The sequence below is a fragment of the Cucurbitaria berberidis genome (genome assembly GCF_010015615.1).
Source record: "Cucurbitaria berberidis CBS 394.84 unplaced genomic scaffold K460scaffold_2, whole genome shotgun sequence".
NCBI classification, from domain to species: Eukaryota; Fungi; Ascomycota; class Dothideomycetes; order Pleosporales; family Cucurbitariaceae; genus Cucurbitaria; species Cucurbitaria berberidis.
Genome location: NW_024468936.1, coordinates 3,410,770 through 3,436,073, shown reverse-complemented (window position 1 = coordinate 3,436,073; position 25,304 = coordinate 3,410,770). Strand labels below are relative to the sequence as shown.

Sequence of the window (25,304 nt, the reverse complement as noted above, 5' to 3'; positions counted from 1 at the left end):
GGAAAGATTCGTAAATGCGGGTTTGGCTACATGTTTGTGTGCCCATAATAATGCTTAGTTTAGTAGAAAACTTGTGGCTGCTGACATGGTCTTTGGGCCGAGGGATCTAGATTGTGTGTAAAAAAAGACAACATGAAATCCCAGGCCATGCAAATAAACAAACTAAGGAAAAATTGTGCGAGGATATACAACGTTCCCTTCCCTAGCTAGACTGACGATGATTTATACAAACCTGGGGTATACTTTTAGATTGTCGCAAATTAAAAAGGCTAGTGCGCGAATCCTCCTTGGTTCCCTCGTGGCAGTTGTGGTTGCCACGGGGCACTGGAGACGTATCCTGACTGCTGATGGCCGAGCTGGGCGTCGCGAGCTGGGCTGCTTTCACGGCTTAGGCTTCGGTCGTGCGTCGCTACTCTGCCAAATGTGGAAGCATCAGCGAGTAGATGGCCCCGGTCATCAGAGAACTGGCGACCACCAGGACCGCCGTAGGCAGTGTTTTGCTCTGCGAGAGGAACGCGATCGTAGCCGCCGGCGCGGGGGCCGAATGGCGAAGGAAGAGAGGTGCGCTTGTACTCTTGCGGATCCATGAGGAGTGAGTTGCGTGCGTCCAGGGGAGTAAGGTTGTCTAGGTTGCGGGCCTTCTCTGCATTGGTTGTTAGCTGGGGATGATCAGAATGCTTTGCGGGAAACTTACCAGCCTCCTTTCTCTTCTTGCGATGCGGGTTCTCCTTGCAGCAGATGATGATGGCGTTGACAGCAATGAGAACAGCCAAAACACCCGTCAAGGAGGCTTGTACGACGACAAGCACAAGGCCGGTGACAGTCTTAGTCGTCTGGGTCATGCCCAATTCCTCAACGAAAACCAAGATGCAGACAACTGACAACACACGGACGACTTGAATGACGATATTAATCCAGTTGGATGACTTGAGCGAGTATGGTCGAGCCCAAAGGAGGGTAATGAGGAGGAGTGATTCCACGATGAGTTGACCGGCAGCCTGGGCAAGGCCATGTCCGTTTGCTCCTGCAATGACGCAACCACGAGCGAACATGTACACGATCAGTGGAATGAAAAGCCACCAGTAGCTCTTCTTGTAGTTTTCGTAGAACATGCTGTACTTGCGCCAGACTTCCTTGTCATCATAGAGTCCGGCAGGACTTCCCTCCAGCTTCTTGAACTTGTTGGCAATGCTCCAGATCTTCCACGTAAAGAAGGCTAGGACGGATGTGAATGCGACCAAAGTGACACCAGCGAGCGTCTTTGCAGCCCAGGAGTCTCCATTCTTGAACTGGTAAATGCAGTAGAGAACCCAGATACCATAAAGTAGGAGAATCAAGTTGGTGAGGGTCTTTGCGAGAGTCCACCAGTATCGCTTGCGGAAGCCTGTTAGACGCTTGGGGAAGCTGCCAAACAGTGCCCAGGTTTCCAGAATGACCTTGAACAGCAGGATTCCGACAGTAATGGCGGCGATGACAATGGCGAAGATAAGTAGGACTGTCATGAAGGCGTTGCCGTCCGGGATCTTGTATTCTTCGACAAAGCCTTGGATTCCCTTCACTGCGTGAACAACCTTGTTGTCACTTTCGCCTTCGTTGGTACCGTTGAGGTTGGTTTTCAACTCATCGCGAGACCACAGTAGGACGCTATCGAAAGCGCGTTTGGTCAGGGTCACGTTCTGATCGACGTGTACGAGTGTAGCGTTGTTGAGGTAGTCGACGTTGTTTGCGGTAAGGTTGCCACCAGTCTTGGAGCGGAACGAATCGATGGAGGTCTGCATGCCTTCCCAGTAGATTATGCCGGTGCTGAAAGCAAAGTTCTTGGACCAGCTTCGGTAGACACCTGGGACATCCGCGCTCATCATTCCATTCAAAGCCATGCCCTGGAACCATCCGATGACATCGGAAAAGGTAGGGCTCGAAGTCGGCGCACCAGCCTGGCCAGCGCCAGCAAGCGCAGACAAGGCAGAGACAGCCAGAGCAGCACCGGCGATACCAGCAGCAATATACTGCACTCCTGTGGTAGATAGGGATTTTCCGTTGCTGACCTGTGATGTGATACACGCAAGATCCTGGCCTCCGTCTATTGCCTTGAGCTGCATCGTGGCCTGGCTGTCGATGTCGGGTATGTTGAATGCGATACCGGGGATCTGGGAGATGTACTGCTCGGGAATGCTTTGTTCGCCGCTTGCACCAAAAGTACCAGAAGGCACTGCCAACGTTAGTTACTGTTGCTTTATTCGGGGGACTAGACACATACCTGGACATAGCTGCTCGACCTTGGTAGGCCCATCGCAGGGATCGAATTCGTTCTTGTACACCTCTCGGCCATAGGCGTTCACCCTGAGGATAGCCCTGACCTTCTGCTCCTTCTCGTTGGTACCTGATACATCGAATTTCACCTTCTTCGTCGAGCGATCAAACTCGATGTCCAGCTTGTTCACTTTGATGTCTGAAACTCCATTAAGGCAGGAGCTGTAACCGTTCGTCTTGAGCACATCGCCAGCCAAGACGCTCAACGGCGCCGAGGCCAGTAGTATGAAGGGTGCGAGCATGGCCGAATATGTCGTGTGAGGTCTCATAGGTGCCGGATTTCGCCCCTAGGCGGTCTTTCTCCTAGGTGGTAACGCTTTGATTGCGAGCGACGTGTACGTTCAAGGGGACGCTCGAAGTGGCGTAGGTGGTATATGTAGGAAACGGTCGTAACAAACGGGAAAAATGGTAGGATTAAACAGACGTCGGCCGCAGGGTCAACCTTTCTCGTGCCTTTTTCGAAGCGGGAAACAGGGCAAACGCTGTAAAGTGACGATGGAAACAGGAAGACGGAAACGTATGAAGGTGCTGGTGTGTTGCGGAGAAAGCAGATGTGAAACGAGAGACGAACAACGAGAGTGTCGAGTGAGTGACGGCGGTTGAGGAGCGGCAGGTTTGGGGCGGTCGCAGATGAAACCTTGGGGCGCCGTGGGTAGGGGTGACGGGTGGCAGTTCCAATCAGGAAGCGACGCGCGGCGCTAGTACCTCTTGGTGGACTTGGAAGCTATCGAAGGAGGATCGTTGAGTGCGTTCGAGAACATGCGGGAGACTGGATCAGAAAAAGATTGGGTCCGTCAGCACGAAAGATGGAGAGGGCAGCGCTGCGCGCGTTGAGCAAGCCCTTCTTCTTCTACTTCTACTCGTGGACTCTGCAGAGCAACGCTATTGCGCGAAGGCCATGAGACCTGCTCTCTGCCACACTAGCTTCACTCACCTGAGAGCTGAAGAATACTACCATGCAAGGCGAGCCTATCGGGAGGGCCCTGTCCGCTCGAGACCACGCGTGGCTCAGTATCAACGGCGCAAGCGACTTGGCCAAGTGCCTATAGTTTTGTCTCCGACGGGTCGACGCACACTGGAAGGCTTCTTGTTCAGTTCCAAGGCTGCGAAGCTTCACGCACGCGCAAACATGTCCTCTCGACTTCTGCCGACCAAGCTTCAGCTTCAACTCGACCCTTGATCATGCTTTTTCGGTACGGGGTGCTGATGAAAACTGGCCCCTAGCAAGGGATCCATGTGTCAACGTTGTGGCTGTGCGAGCCATCTGAGACCAAAATAGATCTTGGCGACCAGAAAGACAATCCAACAAGGGACAAACGAATGCTGCAACAAAGAGTGACGTTTGATCGGTGGCATGCTGCAGGGCCATGCAGCTTTTGCTGGAAATACCTCCGATCTAGTGAGAAATCTTTTACCCCATTCCGATGTTGAGGGGTATTGGCAATTGTCCATCACATGAAAGGAGGGTCCAACGTTACGACCAAGACATCACTTGCATTGTTTTTGTTGGTAATAGAACCGACGACCATTCTCGTTGTATCGTCTTGCGCAGCGCATCAACTCCCGTTCAGAGATCTACATCCTTCTTGGAAGAACCCCCGACTTTGCTGTTCTCGTTGTCCGGCCACGCGATGCATCACCCCTACCACCATCGTGCGGCATCCCAGAGCCATGAGCATGCGACAGAGCCGCCTGAACACAAGTGAGACACCAGACTAGCCAGAGTACTTCTGACTATGTGTGATTCCGCCTTTTCGCCTTATGTTACCATCGTCTGGTGGCTATGGCAATTCGTTGGCGAGCTGCTGATTAACCTTCAATGCTCGTGTGCACAATGTCGGGAAGTCGGAATATGCTGACATAAGTCAATGCCAATTTCCTTGACCCGCTCCTTCAATCAAAGACCCAGAATTATTTGATTACCCTCGGTCCTTTGCCTTTGTATTTGATGCTGATGTGCTCAGGGTTCTCACTCGCCTTCTTCTACTTTCTACAGCGCGCTGCTCGTGATTGGGTAGCAAGGAGATGTATTGCTGGTGTTATCTTTCGATCCTCCATCAGTCGCAATAATTCGCTCAATGACAGACACTCCTATCAAAGGGACAAATTCGGGTTAGCAGTCCGTGCCATTTCCTTGTCGAGAAATGCACAATCAACACTAGGAAAATAGTAAGAAGAATACAGGCGCTTTCCTCAGGCCGTCCACCGAAGCCTAAGCTCTCTTCAAGAGCTTCGCAATTTATCTTGGTGAAGATAAACTGCAGCAAAGCTCGGTGGAATGTAAAGCCTAATAATACTCTTATAGGATTCAATCAAGTATCTATATGCGAATGATATACACACACAGCCAGGCAACAACTGCCCCCTTATAACCCCCGATGGCCTAAAATAATTACTACAAAATGGCCTCCCTAGCCCATACCAAACCATCTCTTCCTCCCTCAAGCCTTCTTCCATCCGTCGTCCCAGTACTCCCCTGGCCCGTCGTCCCAAGCGCCTGGGAACCCGACATTGTCATCATCATCACAGTCAAGGTCGTACTCCCAGTTGTCCTCGTTCTTCTTCTCCTGAGCATCCCAAGGCTTACTAAACGGTGGTTCAGCGTCCGCTTGCTCATCTCCTTCCTTGTTTTGCGTTGCCCAATTCGTATTCGAAGGCTTAGTGTCAAAGACATCATCTTCTCCTTCTACCGGTTGTACTTGTTGCACTTTGGAAGTCGTGTCGGAATCTGTCGATGCACTTGGCGAAGGCTGTTGGTCGTCGACATCCTCTTGCTGTAATTCAGTGTCCGTATTTGTGGGCTCATCATTCTTCTGCTGTACTTCTGGCTTCGAGTTGGGTTGTGTAGACGAGTCAAGGACACTGGGGTCGTTATTGTCCTCACTCTCAATCTGCGCTTTGGGGGATGCTTTCTTCGGCCAGTTAAACTCTCTAGGCCAGCCAGACTGCGCTTGAGATTGTGGTTGAGGCTGCGCTTGAGGCTCCTCTTCTGATTGTGACTCCAACTGCGACTGCGACTCTAATTGCGACGGCGATGGCGACGGCGACTCTAGCTGCGACTGTGGCTCTAACTGCGACGGCGACTGTGACGGCGACTGCGCCTCTGAACTCGAATCGAAGTTCATTTCGACATCCTGCTGTGCATTCACACTCCCAGCTCCCAGCATCGAGGCCGCATAGGCAAGGTACCAAGTCCGACTAGCCCCTCCGTCTAGGTCCGCGTTGAAGTTGGGATCTGCGAAGAAATCATAGCTCGTCTGCGGATCGATCAACGCAAGATTAGCGTATATAATAGACTTCCAGCCGCCCTGGGCCTGGTCAGCGCGGCCGTTGCTAAAGTACCTGTCCCACTCTTCTTGCACAAACCGTTGAGAACGGGTGTAGGCTGAGGAGGGATTGAGAGGGATCATGTGGATGCCTTGAATGTACTCTGTGTTCGCGCCAAAGTATGTCGTGTGGTCGATCTTGTTCTCGAAGAGAATGCCAGTAACCTTATTTTGTAAGAACTGTGGCGGTTGGTTCTTGTTGTCGGACGTGAGAAGGAAGTAGTTCTTCATACTGCGCGCTTGGACAGCAAGTTGAAGGTTGCCACGAGCTTCCATATTCGGGTCGCGAATAATCTTACCCCACATCTTGAGGGCGTATGTAGCGAAAGCGTCCTCGGAAGTCGACTCCTGATCCTTGCCGTCGCCGGACTCGAACAGACCCTTGGCCCAGGAGTGCCCGTGGAACCAGTCAAACGAGCGCGAGAACGGAAAGTAATCATCAGTAACCGGGTTCGCGAAGTCTCGGACTAAGGTGTTGACCCAGGCTTTGTTGATGCCTTCTTCGAGCCAAGTAGGATCAAGATGTCCAATCACCGCGGCAGTCCAGACGAAGTAGCCGTAGTGGAAGTGATGGTCGTTATACAGGGTGTTACCGAAGTCAAGGCCGGTGTCAAATGGCGGTCTGTACGTCGCACTTGAAACGACGCCCTTCCAAACGGTGTCATAGTAAAGCGGTTCAGGTTGAGTGTTGTTGACAAAAACGTTCAAAGCATCCTTGAGCTTCTCAAGCCCAGCTGCTGCGTACTGACTGTTGCCGGTCATACTGTTCAGCGTGTATATAATAGCAGCGAACTTCGCAAGGCCTTTCCCAGAATAGTACATACTATTCAGTCTAGTTTGCTTGTCCATGTTCTGGCTCAGCTCAGCTATACCGGCTTGATTGATGAGTGCAAGAGCTCCGGAATTTAGATTGATATTTTCTGAACCGCCAGCGGCGCCATTGGCAGCCTTGGCCCAAGGAGCAAAACCGATTGTGTCAGGAAGATCGTTTTCGAGCATGGTGATCTTGTCAGCTTGCACTGCTCGGGCATACCCCTTGGTGATGGTGACAAGCCTGATATTCCTCATAGCCGCCTTGGTTTCTTGGTCGAATGATTCCACATGATGTGGTAGCGCATACATGAGCAAAGTCTGGCTCTGCACACCACCCTTCGCCCAGGTAAGCGAGTAGCTTCCTGAAGGTCCATCAACAGAGCCAGAAATTGAGGCACCGATAGCGTATGCGCCAGCACTTGCGTCAAATACCGACTCTCCATCGGCACCTTCTGGATTCTTGGTGATCTGGATCATTCCCACAAATGAAGCCGGTCCAGTAATAGTGGTGCTATTGATAAGGGTGAACGGTGGGACACCCTGAGCAGTAGTTGGCGTGGCGTAGAGGAGCCATTGTGTGCCGTCGTTGAGCTGAATTCGGTATTTATGTGTGCCGACGCTGGCGCCAGTAACAGGCTTGACGTAGTCCAACGTGCGGAATAAAACCCCGGTATTCAGAATTGGCCTTGCTCTATCATAGATGGCTGTCACAAAGCCCATACCCTGAACACAAGGAATGGACATGAGGACGCGAGACGTCTGAGAGGCGGCCAAGTTCGCATAGGCAGAGAAAGCTTTTAGGCCTTCAACGGAGAGATATGTATCTCTGCCAAGTTCGGCGGCAGAAAGTACAATGTCATGAATGCCAATTGGTGCGATGAAGTATCTCGGCTTATCGTTACTAGGACCACCGCCGAAAGAAAGCTTGTCTCGCTCTACGTGACTGATCGCCATGCCATATGTATTTCCAACACCTTTAGCCCAAGATAGAGAATAAGGATGCGTCCAAACCGGAAATCCCTGGCTACCAAGGAAGAGGTTGGCATAGAATTTGTTTGTTTGGATTGGTACGTCTCCATCGACGATATGATTCTTCTGAACAACGTGGCCACCCACGAATTCAATATCAGGTGCTGGCCCTCCCGTTGCTATAGGCTGGAAAATGTCCAATGAAGGTTGCCCTAATGGTGCTGTCGGGCCAGGAGCAAGCGGCGTTTCCTTTGGACATAAAAGCTCGCTTGCCTGGGTGGCACCAGGCCCCGCGATAGGGTCTCGTGTGAATCCGCCCGGTGGGAATCCGGTCAAAATGCTCTATGGATCATGTTAGTCGTGAACTTAATCTGAAACAATAGCAGTATAGGGCGGGGCATACTCCTGTGATTGATGGAACTATTGTTGGTGATACCGACTGCAACGTTTTTATAGCCCTGCTGTAACTGGTTGTGGGTTGTAGATCCGTGGAAAAGGTTATTGCTCGCGCATTCTGGACATTTGATCTCTTCTCAAGCTCTCCTGCAGGTACACAGTAGCCGGATGTAAGCTGGGCATAAGCCAACAAGACGATTGCCAGCTTCGACATTCTTTTCGGCTAGAGATAGTGAAGGAGGGACCGAACAGAAAATGGAAGACTGTCTTAGAGACAAGTGAGGAATCGACGTGTCTGCACGAACCGAGAGTTTGTTGTTTTCTCGAAGGAATGTATGAAGGAATGCGTGGTTGCTAGGCGAAGAATGCTACCTCCTGTTCATGGGCACTATATAGCAAGGACAATAATGCAAAGCAATCATCTTCAAGACGAAATCTCATGCAAGAAGCGCCTTCTTTACTCTGTTCAGGCAGGTCGTGAGCATACCTAAGACATGGAGCTCAGGTGTGCAGGCGGACGACCTTTGAAGACAGCCACGTTACCCAAGTAAGATAGAGGAATGCAGGTACCTGTGCAACAGGTTACACAAGCCATCTTCGGTATCAAGACTAGCGTTGGACCCGGTCCAGGGTCCAGCTTCCGGGGTTGTTTAGCTCGCACGATAGTACTACATGTAGGCGGCACCAACCGTTCGGACGACGGCTCTAGCATGAAACCTCAATCCACGGTCATGGTAATATTCCCCTAGACACTGAACAAGGAGGCCCGCGACTGTGAGGGGAGCGTACACAGACAAAGCGTGTCGTGCAAGACTGTCACAGGAGACAATGCCACAGGGTCCGTGGATGTTGAGAGTAGCTTGAATATCATCCATTTGACTGTAATGGTTCGCTCGCCTGACCTTTGATAATAACAGAGGAGTAAGCACCTGATGTGATGCCGGTCTAGCTTAGTTACATGATCGGGCGATGTTAACGGGCGCAAGATACGTAAGGCTTGCCAACAGTAGCATTATATTCTACTGCATGGGAAGGAGCGATAGACGGTTCATGTGACTACGGTCAGTCTCTCGGGCATTGCAACCTGCCATGCTCCTTCGGCGAGATTTTTTTGGGGGGGAGGGGGGGGTTTTGTGCGTGTGCTGTCGACAAATTTACTTCTATCTTGACTTGACATGAAATCGTCGCGAAGGCGCCTTCCAAGGTGTTCGAGAAAGCGGGTGGAAGAGTGCTGCGATGACCAAGCAACTTGATCGGATCTGGGCGGTGGAAGGCGAGGGTGCTGATGGGACTTGTAGCATACAGTCAGCCCTTCCTCCGCGAATCTGCCAGGTGATGCTGTTGTAAGGTTAGCGGCGGCCGCGTTTGAGACGAATGTAACCGACGAATTACTTGGGCGCAAACGCCGTCATGCACAAGACGGTGGATTACCAAAACGGAGCGCTGTAAGTCTCGGCTGTTGATCTCGAGATCTTCTCACTGAGTCATGCGCCTTGATGACAGTGACAGTGAATGCTGTGTGACAGGGAGGGCATGATTTGGAAATAAATTGAAGACTTGGGGGATCATGGTGAGATGTCGAGGTTGTATCCAAGCCTCATATTCAGTTCTGCTCCCCATAGGGAGGCAAGGGTTTCTAGATCTTGATGTCTGTACGCTCAACGGAGCTGTTTCCAATATAGAGAGGCGTTCGGTACGTGTCACCTATCGCAGAGTGTACGAAAACGGCAAGGGGCAACACCGAGGCTGACTAGCCAAAACACGGCCACATTTACGTCATCGCAGTGGCGCACCTTCCTTGTCACGATGATGTTGCTCCCAATACGAACAAACAAACACCGCACGTCTCCAAGCTCTAAGACTGGACACACATCCTTTGCTCGCCCTGAAGCAGCGAACTCCAGTTACAATATCTCACGCCTATAGCCACAAGTTCACGCTTCGATATCAGAACACACCAGCCATGTCGACGTCACAGTCACCAAACGAACCACCACCGACCTACGAGGCCGCCACCGCCTCCTCAGCAGCACCTACTCAAGGTATTAATCGTGTATCCACGGATGGTCCCGCCGCCCGCACAGAACGCAATGGCATCCCACCCGAGCGACGGCGGTCTATGGAAGATGAGATGCGCGAACTCCCTCCAGGCTGGGTGCGTTCGTTTGACCCTCAGTCTCAGCATCAATTCTTCGTAGATACACGAACTAACCCACCGCGCTCAACATGGGTACATCCCTACGATGACGACGAATACCTCAGCACACTAAGTCCAGAGGAACGCAAAAGATACACGAGGATGAAGAGGACAATGACATTAGAGGACCTAGCGGCAGAGGATTCAGACGACGAGGGCACACAATCACACCAACCGACGCGAGGGAAAGCGGTAGGCGCTACCTCTGGGTCGAGCACTGAGCCACAACCTACTGGTCTTCATAAGTTCTCGCGCAAGTTGAAAGACAAGGTTACAGGCCAAACGCACACCGAACGTGAACAAGCCCGCACTCGACGCGCCGAAGAAGAACGCCAAGCCTACATAGCACACTTGCGCGCTCGGCAGGCACTCATTAAGGCGATCGAGACAGGTCAACCGCAATTTCTCTGCAAAGACCGGCAGGGTCGAGACGTATACATCGAACCACCACATGGACCTTACGCACCTAGGGGGGCATATGGATACAACCCGTATGGCCATTCCAGCCAATATCAGAATCCCAATGTGAGGTATATGAGACCGGCCGGACCGTATGGGAGGCCATATGGTTATGGATATGGTGGCGGTGCGGGGCTGCCGATAGCTGCTGGTCTACTAGGCGGTACGCTGCTGGGTGGCGCGCTATTCTAGGAGTTCTATTTTGAGAGGAGCAATGAATAACCGTGGGCCGTAACACAAAGATGACTTTAACCAAATGGCGCAGGAACACGATACCTTTTGGGTTTGCACAAAGACAGGCATCTCCCTCTTCTAATGATGAATTTCCTCATCGTCTATAATTCCCCTAGATATCCCAGAAGTACTTCATCAACGAGTTAAAATTAACATTAATATTACGAACTATCCCTCATAATAACTCGCATGATTTGCCTATGCTTACTCTAACTGAGTTTCCCAAGTCTTGGATATAATGAGCAGTGTTCAACCATTGACCAATTAAGCACATCGCTATACTTTACTGAGAAGGGGCCATTTCTAATACATCGGGTTTCTCTCAACCAGATAGTACTCTGTTTATTGAGGAAAATGTGTTTCATTTACACACGCTCCACATGCTCATCGAGCCAGGAGAACGAAGCTCAAACTAACCATGATTTGTACGTCATGCTGATGCGCGTCTTAGATTTCCCAAGCCCAAAACGGAGACACTCCTACCACAGTCTCGCAGACCTCATCCCTTGAGCCATCCAGCGTTTCCGTCTTACGTGCGCGTACTAATAATCTCTCTACGGCACAATCATTCCCCACCCTCGTTGATATGTCGTAAACCCATGCATTCCTTTTCAATCATAACTTACTATTGCAGTGTTTCACGCGGGCTATCGCTCATCGCTGCACAGATTTCAACTTGACCATCAAACTCGGCTTCTCCCAAAGCGCATAGGTTTTTTGTTCCTTCATCCAGTCCTGGCTATCATTCACAATCTCCAAGTCGAAGTTAAACAGGACTTTGGCGAGTATGAGACGCATTTCCGCGTACGCCAAGCTACATCATACGGCGTTAGTTTCGTGTGTTCCATGCATGAAAGCTGGAGGAAGGGGAGGCAGGGAGGCAAAATGCACACTCACCTCTTGCCCAAGCAGTTTCTAGGCCCAAAAGAGAACGGATTCATGCTATCATGATTATCATCTTTATATCGCTCGTCACCTACCCATCGCTCCGGAACGTATGCGTCAGGATCCTTGAAATTGCGCGTCGAGCGGTTGGAAGCATGTTGAGAGACATACACAGAGGTTCCTCCGGGGATGTAATGCCCGGAAATGTGATCACCTCCTGGGGGAACAACACGCGGGAAGCCACTAGGTACAGGAGGGTAGTATCTGAGTCCCTCTTGGAGACAGGCAATCATATATTCCAACTTGTTGACCTCCTCGATTGTAATTTCAGCGTGAGAGGTGAAAGTGCTGCGGATCTCGTGGACCAACTTGGCGTATGCTGCTGGATTCTTGAGAAGGAGGTAGGTGGTGCCTGAGAGGGCGGTAGCAGTCGTCTCTGAGCCAGCGATGAGGAAACCAAGCGCATTCGTATCCATTTCTTTGCGAGTTAGAGCTTTGGATTCAGTCTCTTGGTTCTTGATGATGAAGCTGAAGAAGTCTGGTCGGCCCTCTGCTCCCTTCTCTAATCTGCTCTCCACTTTGTCGTGCGTCAACCTGTAGAACTCTATGCGGGCACGTTCGGATCCCTTGGTGTCTTTGAAGGTGCCTTTTACTATATCGTAGTATTTGAACAGCGGATACTTGTTTCGGATGGCGATGTATGCGCCGGCTTTGTTTGATGCGAGGATCATGTTAACCCAGTTGTGGTACTGATTGTCGCGGAGGCAGTACAGTGGCTCTCCGAAGGAGAGATCAGCAATGACATCAAAGGTCGTACAGTTATACCAGCGCATAATGTCAACGTCTTTCCCCTCTGCGGCGTTCTCGCCTAAGCGGTGGACCAGGAGATCGACGTAGGATTGGACGAGTGTTTCTTGCTGTCTCAGTGATTTGTCACTAAAAGCATGGGAGACGTTACGGCGCATGCGGGAGTGGTCTTCTTCGTTAGCACCGAGTAGAGACCAAACTTTGTTGACTGGCGTAGGACTACTTTTCTTTTAGTAATGTGCTGCCTAATTTTAACTTGGAGTGGCTCACAACCAGCTCCGATCTTTTGAGTAAGCGCCAGTGTTCTTATACTTCTTCCCCGTGCGGAAGCCATATATATCCGGCCATGCAGTCTCCCCGGAGATGAACGAGACTTCGCTTGGAGCTAGACGGACGGCGTCGCCGTATCTTTCGTGTTGCTCTCGAATCCAGGGAATGATGTTGCCATTTCGCATGCGAACGGCATATGGGATGCCGCAGGCACGTGCAAAAAGCGGACCGGGGATATGCTTGAGTGGATGAAAAAAGACATTGTAGATAAGCGTGGCGAGGACGTAAAGGACAGCCTTCACGGTGTTAGCAATACTCGTGACGATTCTTGTCAGTATGATTCTCCTTCTTCGGACCCTTGCGTAGAACTTTGAGGCAATCCAATACTTCAAAGCGCCATAAGGGTTCGACAAAATGCTAAGTAGACTCACCAAACTGAACAGTGACCCGAAAGACGAAGCAATACCTGTCAAACTGAAGAGCGGAATCCAATCGGGGAGCACATTAGTTGATAAGGTCATGCTATATTTGAAGGTTTTTGCGTTCTCAAAGACAAAACACTTGAAACAAAATGCTGTGTCGTATGCTGGAGCTAGGGTCTCTTATATTTGGCTGCGCTTCCCTTTGCATACACTAGGCCGCGAAAGCTCTACTCAGATCTTTAGCCTATTGACTGATGCAGTGACCCTAATTCAGCACTTGACGTCAGCAGACGGCCCGAGGGTTCATCCAATGAAGTTATGCATGTTTTCAAGCATGTGATGCTGCTGAGCGACCGGCCTAGTCCTTTAATGCCACAAACGGCAAAGCAAGTGCCGGATCGGCATGCCGTGCCCCATCTCCTGTAATCCTTTCGTCGCACACAGGGATCGATATGACTTCGAAATTGTTGTTATATGGCTTGATTAGGCAGGTTGTCGGGAATACCGGGCTTTATCACACTGAAACGTCCATCCGGCGATCGGTGCTGGTGTGCTGATGTGCTCCAACCCCGCAATGTATACTGGTCATATTTGATGTGATTATCGAAGTGTCTTTGCATTGTGACAGACTTATTTAAGAAAGCGGGAAAGGTAAGAGTTCGTGTCCTGTACTGCTGCTAGAGGCTCACTACATCAGCAATTGTCAGAGTGCTTGACAAAAGACTTACCTAGGTAGTTTGAGGTAAACTAATCATCTATCTGATACGTTTCGCGGCAGTATCGCGATGCAACGTAGACTTTGGTAATTTGATGGTGATGACTTTAGCGCTACACCCATTACGCCAGTTGTTCATATTCAAGTCTGCTGAATCACCTCGATATCGAGTCATGAGCTTAGTGTTTCGACACAAGCTCAGTGATCGTCTCCTGCGTTGGGCTAGCCGCGTCAGCTAATGGCTGAGAATATTAAGACTGAAAAAGGCCAGCCTTTGGGTTACGTTTTCAGGAGTACCACACTAGTCAGCTACTAAATACGAGCTCTTTTGTAAATATAGTTCGCAGCTTTGTGTTAACACTGGGCAGGAAGCACGGGCCGTTGGGCTAGTCGCTGAACATGACTACAAGAGGCAATTTGCCGCCTTTGGGAGTATGATTACATGAAAGGTGTTGGTTGTTGTCCGACCGACTAGATGCCTCGTGTTTTGATTGCACCGTTACTAGTATCCTGCCTTAAAGCCGACTAGAATCGCAAACTGTGATTATATAGCAAGCCCTAGTTACCTGCCGTGATCAATTAGCTAGATCATCTTGCCTGTCGCTCGATTTGCTGATGATATCCCACGCCCTTAAGCCAAGATAAGAAGAAATGTCCAATGCACTCGCTCGAATGGAATTCTCGTTCCGCATCGTATCATCGTCTCTACTTAGTCCGCGATCGAGTAGATGAAGCTGGTGACCTGTTCCTATGTCAGTACACACCCGCTCCTAAAAACTATCGCGAGACCTACCCATCCTGCGCAGCATTCCACGTTTTAACGAAAGCCCTCTGTGTCTTGTCCGCATATGCCTCTGCGCTCACCTCCTTCACTCCGACCTTTGCGCCATCCTTTGTGAATAAGACGTTCTTCTTCTCCATTTTCTTTACGCCGCGCTCCGCGAGTTCGTTCGAGTAAAGGAAGACCTATAACGACGCAGATATTAGTCGCTAGATGTACTAAGACGGGAATCTGGATGACAAACCTGATAGCAGACCCACCCTACGCCTCCGACGACTGCGAATAGGACCACTAAAGGAAGTAGATTCAATGCGCCCATCTCGTTGTGACGTAGTGGGGCGGGTTCTGAAGTAAACAGCGGGGTAGCGCGGATGGGCGGATTAATGCGATATGGTAGAAGAAGACACGCTGAAGTGGAATAAGAAGAGGAAATAGCAACCTCCGATCTCTCGCGAGTTGGAAATGTTGAAGTATGAAGACCCAATGTTGCGCCTCTTGCGTGGCTTGACATATGAAACGGTCCAACGAATTCAAGGGCTGGCTTGGCGGGCGGGCCGCGGGTCCCTGGTGATCATCGTCCGTGCAGCCGGTGACATTTAGCTATTCCATGTGACAACTGCATTTCTACTGTCGGTCATCGGATAACGCAGCTGATATCTATATCGCTTACAATACTTCAATCGAGTTATAGTGCGGTATGTACCGACTTGGAGGCCACTGTCCGACTGATCAAAGTCCACTTAGATACGTCAGACGAGCATTTCCCTTTCTCGGATCAGGTTCGGCGTCTAGCAAATCTGGACTCCAAATCTCCGAGAAGGCATGTTCCAATCAGAAGACAAATCCGACTCTAAATTTCCGAGAAGTCAAGTTCTCATCAGGGGGAGACTCACTTGCTGTACTTTGTATAAAAAATCTATATTACAGATTACGGCTATGTAGAACGTCTCATATAATCATAAAGCGTCAGACCAGTTGCTGGTCTATATATCAGCGCAGAGTCCCTCCCAGAAGAACACCAACAAGATGGCTACCCTTCGACTTTTACGGAAACATAGGTCCACAAGTAAGCACATGTCTTCTCGCCAGGACCAAGATTTGTGCGCTGCTGAGTCCAAACTTCGTCCCGATGACGGACAGTCGACCGAAAAGCCAATCTCGCTGCAGTTGTGGAACGGTTTCAGCGTTCGCAGCGACGTAGAGGGGCCAGACGAGGGAGTAGCCTCCAAAAGCTTCCGCGGCTATGTCTTGTTGTTAGTAATCTGCGTGTGCGGTCCATGTGTATGCAAGCAAGACGTACCATTCTCCTCTAGTCCCATCTCCTTAGCCACAGGTTGCAGCTCATAGCTCATGTGAAATGGCACACACGCACTGATCTCATCCACCGTCTGCTGAATGGCGAACACGGACTTGTCATAAACACCTTCACTGTCGACGTAGCCGCCAAAGTTTAACCATGTCACACAGGCCATGATCACTCTCCGGCAGAAGATTCGACAAACTCGGTAGTCGTTCATAATACTCGCCAGCGGTACGTCGTGGTACACATGCTGCTCGCCCGGCCATTTATCTGCTAGAGCCACATCTTCGGGTGTTACTGTCTCGCTTACGATGCCAATGATGCGGTGTTTCCACTCCGGCGGTAGCGTGCGATACCACTCCTCGAGGTTCCCGTCGACCATTTGCGCGAAGTCGAGGACCTGCTTGGCTTCCGACTCTTGAGTGACATCGTAGGGAATAGTGGTCAGGCGGTTTGCTCGCGCCCGGAGGTTGGGCAAGTCGATGCAGATTAAAGTGAGTCTATTGGCCGCATTTTCGTCGCTGATATTGCCGTGACCTACCCAGCCTTTGCTGCCGGGGAAGTCCTCTACGGGTTTGGAACGTTGAACACAGCTTGTTATCTACCCTCGTTAGCCTCTATTCGAAATACCTGTTAGTGAGGGATCCTTACCATCATTGTTCGCACAGCTCGAAAGATAGCATGAGATAGCGGATCTTTAAACTGATCCGTGCCCCTCAGCTTTGTCAGTGCCACAGCACCATCTACATGGTTTCCCCACGCTGTTATCGAATCGTCTGTTGACATGATAGTCTATTTCGAGTTAGTCTAGGTTCAACGTGATGGCGCAGGCGGAAGCAAAAACTACAGAGACGACCTCGCAGAAGCAGCTAATCGACTTACTTCATACAAGGAGAACATCAGAATGGCAAGTACCGTCTCGTCACTCTTCGACATCGCGGGATCTTTTAGGTCATCATTTAGCTTTTTGATAGCTTTGCCGTAGGTCAAAACTGCTTGGCGAAGGAGGTCTTGTCGTCCGGGGTATTGGCCGCATGTCGCCATTGCGACAGCAGTGGTTGCTAAGTGCAAAACAGAAGTCGACCGCGCGCGGTTGTAGAGGGGTACAAGGTACTCGAGGTAACCTCGCGTACTCTCCGCCTGCTGAGGGAGCGTGATGAAGTTTTTGAAGAAGAATGGTATTGCTTCGCATTCTGGAGCTAGTTGGATGGTGGGTGGGACAGCGTGTTCGAGGTTCCAGACGAAGGCTTCGAAGTCAAATATTTGGTGTAATGGAAGCGGTGGTGTTGTGTAATTGGGGAGGCCCAAAAGTTGTTGTGATTGGCTGAGATCGGATGGTGTGCGAGATCTGGATAGTGCGACTTGGAAGGAGCTTTCTCCAGGGGAGACCTCGAAGCTCGGAGAAGGTGAACTACCATGGTTAGCAGACGTTTTATAGAGGTTTTTGCATGCAAAACGATGCAGTGTTGTTTTTCATTTGCTGACGCACAAACTATCCTACTTCACTCTAAATGCAAGAGCGACCAAATGTGCAGTGTAGCTCATTTGTGGAGAGCCGCATGCTTTGGGCGGGGTGAGGCCGATCAAGAATGGTGCAACTCACAGATTTGGAGAAGCATGCGAGCTTGAGCCTACAGCACTGCTTGAACCTATAGTGCTGCTTGAACCTACAGTACTGCTTGTCGACAGTGTCGGTCCAGACGACTTCCTCGCTTTCTTTGCCATGGCTTTATTCTCATCCCGGAAGACTAGATCGAACTCATCCGGATACCCTGGACAATCGCGGCCCGATTTCTTGCAGTTGCCACATATAGGTCGCTTCTCATCGCACTGTTCAGGGTCAGCGGGGACTACCCCCAGTGGAGGCCTGGCGAAGTCTTGGGTAGTTCTGTAGCTTAATCATCCGAGAGCTGCCACCGCTTCGGGGGAGGGATTAACATTCGCAAGACATGGATACATACCTTGATTCGTCGGTTCTTACACATGCCGCACCCGCGGCTAGGCTTGCCTGTGTACACCATCGTGATATAAAAAGCACTTGAAGGAATGAGAGAAGCAAAACGAGCAAATCTCTTGACCCACACAGAACAATTGAAGTTGTTCCCAAGTCCGATCCTCGCCTTTTCATGTAAAACCTAGAGAGAGAGAGAATATGATTATCCCGAAGTAGTTCAGGCAACTCCGCCTCCAGTGCCTACGAATACCATGGGGACTACGCTACCACTAAATCGCAATTATACCTCTGATACCCTCAGCTCAAAAAGTCCCCGAAATGAGATGACAAGGTTTGGAATAGGAACTGAGCCACGCGAGGTTAGAGATTCGTGGTAGGGCTGGGCGACGTCGTGTGGTTACGGCTGACAAGACGAAGTCGTAAGAGTAGGAATAAGCGATAAGAAGGAACGAAGAGAAAACTAGCCTATTAGAAGAGTAGAAGAACAATGACAGAGACAAGATTACCACGAGCAGGATTAATTGATTGGCGTTTCTGTCCGACGAATCTCGTGCGCTGCATCGCAGTGCAGAAATCACCGGTGTGGTTTGTCAATTTTCGCAAGAAACACCACATGCGGTTTAGCGTTGTGGCTTCTACGCGTGGCGCAGCGACCGTTTTAATGGTCATGTTGTTACCCGCTGGACGGCCTGACAGCAGAACTCCTGTTTGCTAGGTTTTTTTTTACCCTTGTAATGCGTCTGCCTGAATATACGATGCGGTCACCTCGGGCCCTGACGCAAGCGCATACGCAACTCGCGTTTCCCTCCCTCAAAGGGTCGCTCCCTGAAATTCAAATGACCGATACGTCCGGCCGTCCCGGATCGCAGCGGTTGCGCTTACCACATTGCTCTTGGCTAATCTATGACGAGGAGAAGAATGAAGCTCGATGGGAAAAATGGGGAAGGTGAACGGTGAGGGTAAACGCGTCAAGAGTATGGCTGAACCTCCGTCTGACAACAATCAGCAGCCACACATATTGAGCATATTGGCCTTCCTTTCGCCGTCACCGTCATACACACAACTGTAAAGATACCACGACAACTAGAATTGGCATGTCATTTAGATTAGATGTCATGTATTCGCGACGACTATGTCTCAACGGACTCAAGAAATGCTACAATTCACTCAGAGAGTGTATATAAACTCCGGATTCTCCTTATCAGTAAGATCCAACCACCTAAGGCACTTGTTAGCCATGCACTCACACTTCCAACGCATTTTGCACAAGAAGACAAAACGGGTCCAACATACTCCTGATTTTCAAGCCTCTCATACTCTGCCGAAGCTCTAATCTGCGCCTTGATCTTATTCTGCCGAACGCAGTAGCAATGGATAAAAGTCAAAATACCCAAGCAAACAGACCAACACACGATGATGGTGATTTCCGCAGGAACATATCTAGGCGCATGTTTGGGACGGAAAGTTTGGGGACCTGAGGCGTAGCGTTAGCGCCAGTGCGAAACTACATTGCAGATTTTCCTGCCCACTCACCGATGATGTTGCCAGTACAGTACCCAATGAGGTACATGGCAGCTACGGTCGTTTTCTTCGTGTAGCCCGCAACGTTACTTGAGATTAAGCTTAGCAGCGCTACGAACGGCGTCGGACTGGCTTGCGTCAAGTAGTATCCCGCCAGACGGCCGGAGTTGTTGCTCAAGGGGAGAGCTACGATGAGAACCATGCCGAGAATAGCGGTACAGAGACCGATCATCGAGATGAGGATACGATAGCCGTACTTGTCGCCTGCCCAGCCGCAAGCGATGAGAAACACCACTTCGACAGCTCCGCCTGGTGTACCGTATAGGAGCGATTGCTCAGGCGTGTAGCCGAAGCCAACGATGAGTTGGGAGAAGAAATTCGATATGCCACCTACAGGATCGATGTCAGCCTGGTCTTGGAGTATGTTCGTGGTGGCGCCTACCGTTCGGAATATCAGCGATTAGCGCGAAGAAGAAAAAAGCCCAGCTCAAGGGATCAAGCAATGCCTCCTTCATCTGGTAGAACTTGAAGTGCTTGTTGCCCACACCCTGGGCGTTCACTCGAATACGCTCAATAGCTAGAATCCGATCCTCCTTGCTTAGCCAGCGACAGTTCAGTTGGTTGTCTGGCACAATCCACAGAAACACAACGCCAAGAGTAGTGGTCAGGAGCCCAGTTACGAGGAATACGATTTTCCACGGCTCAATGACAGTTCCGGACTTGCGGCAGCCCACTGCAATACCGTATGCAAGACAGCCGCCAAAGATCTGCGCCCATCCGTTGAAACTGAACCAGATAGCCGTTCTAGTACCTTGCTCCTTCTTAGTGTACCATTGCGACGTGAACAACGCGAAGCCTGGTGTGACGGCACTTTCGAGCAGTCCTAAGAAGAAGCGGATAGCAATTGCGCCAGCGTAGTTCTCGACTGCCGCGAAGCAGCTTAGGACTAAGCCCCACGCGATGATGTTGAACGCCGCTGTAACATGTTAATTGCACAGACCCAACTTATTTCCCGAACGACCCCGGATGAACATTGACCTACAGTATTTCCCCAATGGTAAGACTTGCAGCAGTCGGGTGGTAGGATACTCCCACGCAATATAGCCAAAATAGAACATGGAACCCAGCCACTGGTACTGATCGCCCGTCAAATTGATTCCAGATTTCAGCTTGTTTTCGGAAGGCGGGAGTCTCAGACCCATGATGCTCGCATAGCTGAGGGTGGTCTTGTCGAGATAATTCAGCCCGTAGACGACGCACATGATCTTCTGCAGTCAGTCACAGCCCAGCATGGAGCCAATGTCAAAGTGTGTGTGTGTGTTGGTGTGGCGCACGTACGGGCATCAAATGCCAATCAATCTTCCGCAGCAATGCCCTGCTCTTCTCCTCGGTCAACTCGACGACCTGTCCCTCTATGCCCTCGAAGGCTTTCATCGCTGCGTCCGCATCGTGCGAATGCTTCAGTAACTTCTCGTCGATTCCTTTCGCTATCTTGGATATGGGCGAGGACTGGTCCACAACGACTGCCTCTTTCTCGACGTCATCTGAAAGTGTGGTTTTCTCAGCTGTGTTCGCCATCTCGTCATGCCTCAATTATACTGTGAATCGAAAAGGTCGCTGTCGTAGCACGATCAAGGTCACCTACAAAGGTGTTTGCGAGTGGATGCGCGACTGCAGCATGCGGGTTGTTCGATGCTTTTTAATGGCGATCCGACGATAACGCCCTCGCATGATCCTCCATGCGAGTTGACGTCTAGTGATAAGCCTCCCTGGTCACATCCTGATCCTATTGCAAGTGCCGTTACTACGCGGGGTATTCTGTGCGCTGATCCGCGGGTCCTTGGAGATAGGCCGGGGATGTGACCTCGGGATATGATGTGCAGCGAGGTGTCCTAAATAGGAAGTACGTTAGGTACGGCGGCGCGAAGCTTGATAGCCTCTACAGAGCTTAAAGCGAGGGCCTCTTATTAGACACGAGGCTTGCGTTTTTTAAGAATGATACATAGGATTGCTGCTGATTCCCTCTCGGTTTCCTGCGTGCTAATTAGATTGTGCGTGGGTTGCGGTCGCTGCTGCTGGTGATGATGTCAGTGCCTGCCCGTTACCGTCGTAGAACGTTGCGAAGATTCCACGACAAGTCATAAGAAACACAGGTTGTGAGAAGAGTTATGCTGTTGTCGCATAGTCATATATTGCTGCAACAAACGTGCTGCTAGTGTCAAAATACAGATGGAGAATCATCTCCCCATGTTCCCATGAAGCGCATGCATCGCTATTCACACGCCGATAACACCCAGCCGACCCATGGCTGATATAATACCCGAAATCCATGCTGAGAAATATAGACATGCCACCCACCCAAAACGCCGCCCATATGCAAGTCGTAACGCATCAGATATCCGCCCCTGTTCCTTTTGAATGAAACAAAGAAATAGACAATCGTTGTTCGTGTAAGAAGAGAAAGAAGGAGTGTGCCGTCATCCTATGATCGGACAAAGACGCTGTTGAGCTTGTTCAGCGCGTTGCTATCTGCGGCAGAACTGTTCTTGGCAATGCGCTCCGGGGCAAGATCACGAGGGAATCGTGACGCAGTGTTTGGACTGCGGCTCCCAGATCGGCTAGTGCTCTGGTTCTCCTTCTCTGGACCTTCTCCGTTGAGAAGCGACCCAAGCGTCGGCAGTGGTCGAGACGCTGCGGCGCCGTTCGACTCTGGGGCCTGGGACTGCGGCTGGCTGGCAGGTTCTGGCGTTGGTGGCTTGTTTGCGCCCGTTGAAGTCGCACCGCCATTAATGGCAGGGAGTTGTGGGCCTTGCTCAGGGGCAGAGACGGTAGGCGCGGGGGGAGGTGCGGCTGCGTTGGCATACTGTTGGTGTTGGACCTGTTCAGCAGCCTGTTTCTGTTGAAAGTATTGTTGGTGTGCTGCGTAGGCAGGATGATGAACAAGCATAGGATGCCCGGGTGCTGGGGCGCCTGGATTGCTCATGGGGGGTGGTGGACGGTCGAAAACGTGGCCTTGCGGGTGGTATGGAGGCTGAGCGTAGATGACACCGCCGTAGAAGTAAGGGTGTTGCGCGTAGTATGCGTGCATCGGGGGCGTGCCGTTGGGCGGCGTGGGAGGGTAGACGGGGACCGCGTACATTGGGGCTACGGGCCCAGGGCGTGCGTATGGTGAAGATGGACCCATGCTGTGTCCAGGTGCGTTATACGGTGAGCCTGGCATGGGTCCTCGAGTGACAACGGGTACCGTCTGCGCCTCATTGACGGTAGATTCTGGGTACATGTTCTTCGGGGGTCGAATGTGCCGCAGTTGCGCATCGTTGGTGGGTTGTGGGAGGTTGTTCGAATTGGAGCGAGAATAGTAGCTGATGAGGTGGAGGTGCTGCCCGCTCGACGTGGTGATGCTGAACGACTGCTTCATGAGACCGTCGGGCTTGTATCGATAGCCGTCTGGGCCCTCGCCGTCCGAGTCGCCAGTGGCCGAGCCATCTGGGGACTTTCCGCTGGCTCGCTTCACTATGGGCGCAGCCGGCAGAGCGCTTCCTCCACGCTTGCCCTCCATCTCGCGGTAGGTCAAGAAGCTGCCCGACACGCGACTCGCGCTCCACGACTTTCCGTCTGTCCATCGCCTCATGCCGGCTTCGCGCTCATCCCAGACGAATACGGATCCCGACTTGATCTGCTGGCGTTCCTTCTCAGACAGGCGGCGCTGCACTCGCGGTAATATGCCAATCCGGCACGCCTCGAACAGGATGATCGCATCGTTGGGTGTGCGGACGTGGCCGTGGTATGTCTCCATGGCGAAGGCGGTTCCGTGTTCAAGGCTGGTACTAGGCCGTGGCTGAGTCAAGTTTCTGGTAATTGAGAGATTACACTTTCATGGGTGCCTTTAATGTGCGTGTCAGCGAGTGTGTACGACTTGGTGCGGGAAGACCAAGTAAGGACCACAGCGGAAGAAAGCAGTCGCTCAGCGGGACTGATATACAGGGTACAAGGAAGACGGCATCTTGGCGTAGTCTCCAGAAATCATGGGAATGGGAAAGCGTGAAATTGCTAGGGTTGGGTAGTCTGGCGATCCATGCAGGATGCCCAGCGGAAACCGAGCGAAGGGGTGAATTGACGTAGCGTGCGGCTCCAAAGCCGGCGTAACTGTGGGACTCATGGCACAGGGAGCCAAAGGGAATATAGACAAGAAAGGAGCACACGTACTGTAGCACTTGTGTCTGTGACGTCGTGTGCCACGCTCTATATGTGGCTGTACCGACGGCGACGGGCTGAGCGACCGGGCGAATGTGTAGAGCAGGGGACGTGGGACAGAGAGCCGTCGATGCAACGAAACGGCAGTGCAGGTTGCAGGTTGCAGGCTAGAGGGTGGGTGGGTCAAAGAGGTAGGAGGAGCAGGCAAAAAGGGTGGAAAAGGCATCAGCAGCCATCCGTCTTGATATGTACTATTCTCTGGGGGCCTGCAGGAGCAAGCGGATCCTAGCATCCTGGAATGCTTTGGGCCTTTCTCGGCGCTGGGGGTCTTACTTCTTGATCGCCGCCCAGACCTGGAGTGGCGTTTGATAGCGAAATAAGGCCCACAAGCAGCCGGGACAAGCTTTATCTGGACCAGGGCGCCGCCGTTGAGTGCTAACATTTGGGGGCCATCCATCCATCCACGTCCGCGGTGCGACCCCAGAATGCCGCCCTCGACTAATACTGCGCTGTAGTAGTAGTAGTAGTAGTAGGAGGCGGCGAAGCAGCATCGGCATCGAAAACGAACCACGTCCACCTGGCAGCAATCTAGCGGACGACTTGCAGTGAGTGCAGAACAGCCAGCCCTCTTCTGCTCAGCGGCGCCCAGTCCGCCGCCGCCAGTCGCTCCAGCGGCGTTGGCCTCGATCAGCCAAGCTTTTGCCTAGGCGAATAACTCTAAACCCCGCTAACCAACCTAAACCCAATCTTTAACTTCGACAAGCCTTCGATGCCTGGGCGGGCCCACTCCAATGCTAGTCCTGACACCTTCCAAGCCTTTGCCGTGGGTACCCTCCAGTCTATCCGTCCGTCTTGTCATCCTTGGCCACCGCATGCGTGCTCGACGGGCGCCCACGGCTCCTTGGTGATCAATTTACCAAGCACGGCCAAGCCCTCCAAGCCCAGCTGTCGGCGCGAACCATGTTGTACAAGGCGCTGCGGTATCAAAATGGTGGCATGTCATGGCATTGCTTGGCCCTAAGCCCTCCCAAATCAATCAGGGCGTGCTGTTGTCCTCGGCGTCCTTGGGCGACGGAAAATGACAGATATTCCCGCTGGGCTGACCACAAGGGGATTTCCTCTTGTGGGTCAGATTGCGGAGAAGGGTGGGCCAACAAACACACAGGGCAGGTGGGAAGCCCTATTTCACTCACTCGCCCTCTACTCTCCATTCCGCGGATGGAACCATCACCCATAGACTACGTCGTGGTGCCTTGTCGTGTACGTGGAAGATGCCCATGTGCCGTGCTTCCTTGGAACACGGCCGCTGGGCTCCACTGTAACGTAATCGACCACTTGCTATTCCTCAGCCATTCGCTTGGAGGCTCGGCCAAAGAATTCACTAATAAGCTTGGTGCCTATGGTTACCGTCAAGCTTACTCTGTGCCACAAAGGTTCCGATTTACCCACGCTGACGGTAGGACAGGCCCGACATAGGCTCCGCTTCCGGAACCGTTCATCACGTTATGTCTTCTGCAATTACCACATCTTTGGATTCGTAATCAGATATTGCTCCAACTCCATGTGCGTCGTGGTAGCACTAGGCGAAACAGGCATCAGGCCACCATATCCACCGGGAGTTCTGATAGCCAGTCGTCTTCGCAGAGTGCAAACACTCGTTAGGAGCTGCCCAAGGCAGTAAGAGTATGGAGCACTTCCTGCAAGCCTAGCGTCTCAGCTGGCCCAGGGAGAGAGACAAAGGGCCGAGTCGT

At 51.6% G+C, this 25,304-nt stretch overlaps 8 protein-coding genes across 8 annotated transcripts; 1 reads left to right on the top strand and 7 right to left on the bottom strand.

Moving 5' to 3' along the window:
• Positions 1-269: 269 nt before the first annotated feature.
• Positions 270-2,579, bottom strand: K460DRAFT_277042 (TRP-domain-containing protein; the record flags this gene model as incomplete). Its single annotated transcript, XM_040928160.1, has 3 exons — positions 270-643; positions 695-2,209; positions 2,258-2,579. 3 exons carry the CDS (start codon positions 2,577-2,579, stop codon positions 270-272), a joined length of 2,211 nt encoding a protein of 736 aa, XP_040790784.1.
• A 2,892-nt stretch (positions 2,580-5,471) lies between these two features.
• Positions 5,472-8,028, bottom strand: K460DRAFT_239910 (glycoside hydrolase family 81 protein; the record flags this gene model as incomplete). Its single annotated transcript, XM_040927309.1, has 2 exons — positions 5,472-7,760; positions 7,822-8,028. Coding segments are annotated over 2 exons (2,496 nt in total), but the record flags the coding sequence as incomplete, so codon positions are not given.
• Positions 8,029-9,638: 1,610 nt separating this feature from the next.
• K460DRAFT_364190 (uncharacterized protein) lies at positions 9,639-10,882 on the top strand. The gene has a single exon (XM_040932961.1). It carries the CDS (start codon positions 9,778-9,780, stop codon positions 10,660-10,662), a length of 885 nt encoding a protein of 294 aa, XP_040790782.1. The 5' UTR covers positions 9,639-9,777; the 3' UTR covers positions 10,663-10,882.
• Positions 10,883-11,016: 134 nt separating this feature from the next.
• On the bottom strand, positions 11,017-13,227 carry K460DRAFT_334024 (cytochrome P450 monooxygenase-like protein). Its single transcript, XM_040930902.1, has 4 exons — positions 13,098-13,227; positions 12,667-12,962; positions 11,602-12,615; positions 11,017-11,518 (listed from the first exon to the last, which is right to left on the bottom strand). Exons 1-4 carry the CDS (start codon positions 13,185-13,187, stop codon positions 11,359-11,361), a joined length of 1,560 nt encoding a protein of 519 aa, XP_040790781.1. The 5' UTR covers positions 13,188-13,227; the 3' UTR covers positions 11,017-11,358.
• Positions 13,228-14,099: 872 nt separating this feature from the next.
• Positions 14,100-15,076, bottom strand: K460DRAFT_364187 (uncharacterized protein). The gene is made up of 3 exons (XM_040932960.1): positions 14,829-15,076; positions 14,597-14,769; positions 14,100-14,545 (listed from the first exon to the last, which is right to left on the bottom strand). Exons 1-3 carry the CDS (start codon positions 14,901-14,903, stop codon positions 14,509-14,511), a joined length of 285 nt encoding a protein of 94 aa, XP_040790780.1. The 5' UTR covers positions 14,904-15,076; the 3' UTR covers positions 14,100-14,508.
• Positions 15,077-15,479: 403 nt separating this feature from the next.
• Positions 15,480-18,378, bottom strand: K460DRAFT_364186 (uncharacterized protein). The gene is made up of 6 exons (XM_040932959.1): positions 17,846-18,378; positions 17,488-17,714; positions 16,767-17,295; positions 16,536-16,676; positions 15,885-16,485; positions 15,480-15,825 (listed from the first exon to the last, which is right to left on the bottom strand). The coding sequence occupies exons 1-6, from the start codon at positions 17,903-17,905 to the stop codon at positions 15,629-15,631; spliced, it is 1,755 nt and encodes a 584-aa protein (XP_040790779.1). The 5' UTR covers positions 17,906-18,378; the 3' UTR covers positions 15,480-15,628.
• A 536-nt stretch (positions 18,379-18,914) lies between these two features.
• K460DRAFT_364184 (membrane transporter) lies at positions 18,915-21,011 on the bottom strand. The gene is made up of 6 exons (XM_040932958.1): positions 20,698-21,011; positions 20,402-20,624; positions 19,802-20,335; positions 19,372-19,749; positions 19,132-19,312; positions 18,915-19,057 (listed from the first exon to the last, which is right to left on the bottom strand). The coding sequence occupies exons 1-6, from the start codon at positions 20,935-20,937 to the stop codon at positions 19,006-19,008; spliced, it is 1,608 nt and encodes a 535-aa protein (XP_040790778.1). The 5' UTR covers positions 20,938-21,011; the 3' UTR covers positions 18,915-19,005.
• A 504-nt stretch (positions 21,012-21,515) lies between these two features.
• K460DRAFT_308211 (uncharacterized protein) lies at positions 21,516-23,535 on the bottom strand. Its single transcript, XM_040930099.1, has one exon. It carries the CDS (start codon positions 23,153-23,155, stop codon positions 21,842-21,844), a length of 1,314 nt encoding a protein of 437 aa, XP_040790777.1. The 5' UTR covers positions 23,156-23,535; the 3' UTR covers positions 21,516-21,841.
• Positions 23,536-25,304: the final 1,769 nt, after the last annotated feature.